The sequence below is a fragment of the Astatotilapia calliptera genome, chromosome 14, assembly GCF_964374335.1.
Source record: "Astatotilapia calliptera chromosome 14, fAstCal68.1, whole genome shotgun sequence".
Lineage (NCBI taxonomy): Eukaryota > Metazoa > Chordata > Actinopteri > Cichliformes > Cichlidae > Astatotilapia > Astatotilapia calliptera.
This window is the reverse complement of record NC_137435.1, coordinates 21,894,260-21,896,807: the sequence shown is the minus strand read 5'-3', so window position 1 is coordinate 21,896,807 and position 2,548 is coordinate 21,894,260. Positions and strand designations below refer to the sequence as shown.

At 42.5% G+C, this 2,548-nt stretch overlaps 1 protein-coding gene across 1 annotated transcript; it reads left to right on the top strand.

Moving 5' to 3' along the window:
* Positions 1 to 434: 434 nt before the first annotated feature.
* Positions 435 to 2,308, top strand: LOC145420181 (uncharacterized). Its single transcript, XM_080289120.1, has 3 exons — positions 435 to 1,502; positions 1,647 to 1,929; positions 2,057 to 2,308. Exons 1-3 carry the CDS (start codon positions 1,015 to 1,017, stop codon positions 2,306 to 2,308), a joined length of 1,023 nt encoding a protein of 340 aa, XP_080145246.1. The 5' UTR covers positions 435 to 1,014.
* The last annotated feature ends 240 nt before the right edge of the window (positions 2,309 to 2,548 follow it).

The following is a 2,548-nucleotide window of genomic DNA, read 5'->3' as shown; positions in this document are numbered from 1 at the left end:
TCTCAGGATGGTTAAAACATACCTTCTTAGATGAGCCCTGGCTAGATGTTGAACAGGCCCTATGCAATAATCTAGAGATTTCAGACCTACCATTTAACAGCTCAAACATCAAAAGACATGAATGCTTTAAAAGCATCAACATCAGCTCTTCTCTGACAGCATGGTGGGAGTTTCTAAAAATAACGGAGTCTTCATTAATCCCATCTATCTGGAATAACCCTGACATATTACAAAACAATAATATGATTAATTTTCCAGATTGGAGTTGTAAAGGAATTAAATACTTGGAACATATATTAGAAGGAACAGACTTTATTCCATTTGACAGACTAGTTATACAATATGGGATCAACAAGAAAGGATTTTTATAATATCAACATATTAAATCCATAGTAAAAAAAGAAATTTAACCTCTGCCAAGTTGAATTACAAACACCACCAAGTGTGGTACATTTTCTTACTCTTATATCCCCCAAATTATTGTCTAAAATATACAGAACACTTTCTAAAATAGATGAATCAATATCCCTTCCTATAGCAAAGTGGGAAGCAGATTTATCAGTCAGCTTAGACCAAAACTTCTGGTCTCAGGTATGCTTAAAAACCTTTAAATTGATTAGAAATCCCAGTCTGCAATTACAGTTTTTCTCGATTGCTTAAACACTATAACCAGGCCTCTAAACTAAAATTTCAAAACCGTAACGCTATTGTTCAAAAAGCTCACCCATTTCCCTGAACTATAAACACTATTCCCTGCTTTGACACATGACTCAAATTTGGTGAACTGTTACTGCAAAACTCTACACACAAATCCCTACATTTTACAGTGCTTACACCATGTAGTCATTTAGAAAGCACTAGCATGCAATAATGTTAACTTAAGTCAGCATAGCTTGAGCTCAATTAGCACACAATTAACCAGGTGGAAACACTAGGAGTCAAAATTTAGGAGTCAATCAGAACCTGCGATGGATAGATAAAAGGGCCAAAGTCAGCTCATTCAGGTTTGAAACAATGGATCCAAAGAGATGCAAAGGAAGAGAACGTGGTGGAGAAAGAGGACGTGGTGAAGGAGGAGGACGTGGTGAAGGAGGAGGACGTGGTGGAGGAAGAGGACATGGTGAAAGAGGAGGGTGTGGTGAAGGAGGAGGACGTGGTGGAGGAAGAGGACATGGTGAAAGAGGAGGGTGTGGTGAAAGAGGAGGACGTGGTGGAAGAGGAGGAGGAGGTGGTCTAGGACAACAGGAAGGTGGTGGAGGAGGAGGGAGAGGTGGAGGAGGAGGAGGACGTGGTGAAGGAGGTGGAGGTGGAGAACGACGGCGACAAGGAAGGGGAAGAGCAAGGGCAAGAAGACAGTCAGTCTCGGATGAAATTCGAGCCACTTTAGTTGACCATGTCCTTGTCCATGGGATGACTATGAGGGAGGCTGGGCAACGAGTACAACCAAATTTGAGTCGCTTCACTGTTGCCTCCGTCATCAGAACCTTCAGGGAGGAAAACAGGTAGGTGTACTTGCAGTAAGGCTGCTTTGTACAGTAACGTTTAAGTTACTGAACTTATGTGTCTTGAGTTTCAGTATGTTTCCATTATTTGCCTGTAAAATGAATGTGTGACAGTTACAGTAATGAGTGCTTCTATTTTTGTAGGACACAGAGACGACCACCTGGTGGAGGCAGGTTAAGGCTTTTGTCGGAGGAGCAAGAGAGGGAACTTGTAAACATGGTAATTGCAAATAATGTAATCCGCCTGCAAGAGATTCAAAGGAGAGTGATTGAGGATGATCATCTTTTTCGAGGCATAAATGCCATCAGCCTCTCCACAATTGACCGCATCCTCCGAAAGTATCAATTCCGGATGAAACAGGCATACCGAGTCCCTTTCGAACGAAACTCTGACAGAGTGAAAAACCAACGTGTGGAATATGTTCAGGTATGAGTTTTGATACTGTATAAAGTATTGTGTACCATCACAGCATGGCAGTTTATGCTGCCATTTCAGCACTCTTGAACTGTGGTTCAGGGTACCGATTGACTCTACTGTGTTATGTGTTTTGCAGAGAATCTTTGAGATTGAAGGACGGCCTGTTCCCCATGAAATAATCTTTGTGGATGAGGCAGGTTTTAACCTGACCAAAAGAAGGAAAAGGGGGAGGAACATAATTGGCCATCGGGCTATTGTAAATGTCCCTGGTCAGCGTGGGGGGAATGTCACTATGTGCGCAGCCATCAGCCAACGAGGGGTACTCCACCGCCATGCCGTACTAGGACCAGGGCTGGACTGGGACAAAAAATTGGCCCGGGCATTTTGACTAGAGACCGGCCCACCAGGATAAAGATTGAAAATGTGACGTCATTCAGGGGTAAAACCGCAAAGGATTCTGGGAACTTGTGGCAAGAGGTACTAGCGATAAAAAGAAACCCAAAAAATGCCAAGAAGCTGTTGTATTATTAACTGCAATAGCTGGTCGCATGACAGCCATGGAAAGCCGACGGGTAAAGAGATCGTTTTTTTTTTTTATCGGATTACGTAGTTGAAGAGAAATTTTTTA

Excerpts from the sequence above, each read along its gene's own strand:
- LOC145420181 (XM_080289120.1), top strand. The coding sequence starts at position 1,015 with ATGGATCCAAAGAGATGCAAAGGAAGAGAACGTGGTGGAGAAAGAGGA. Across the intron at positions 1,503-1,646 it reads ACCTTCAGGGAGGAAAACAG|GACACAGAGACGACCACCTG; the intron begins GTAGGTGTACTT and ends CTATTTTTGTAG. Across the intron at positions 1,930-2,056 it reads AACGTGTGGAATATGTTCAG|AGAATCTTTGAGATTGAAGG; the intron begins GTATGAGTTTTG and ends TGTGTTTTGCAG.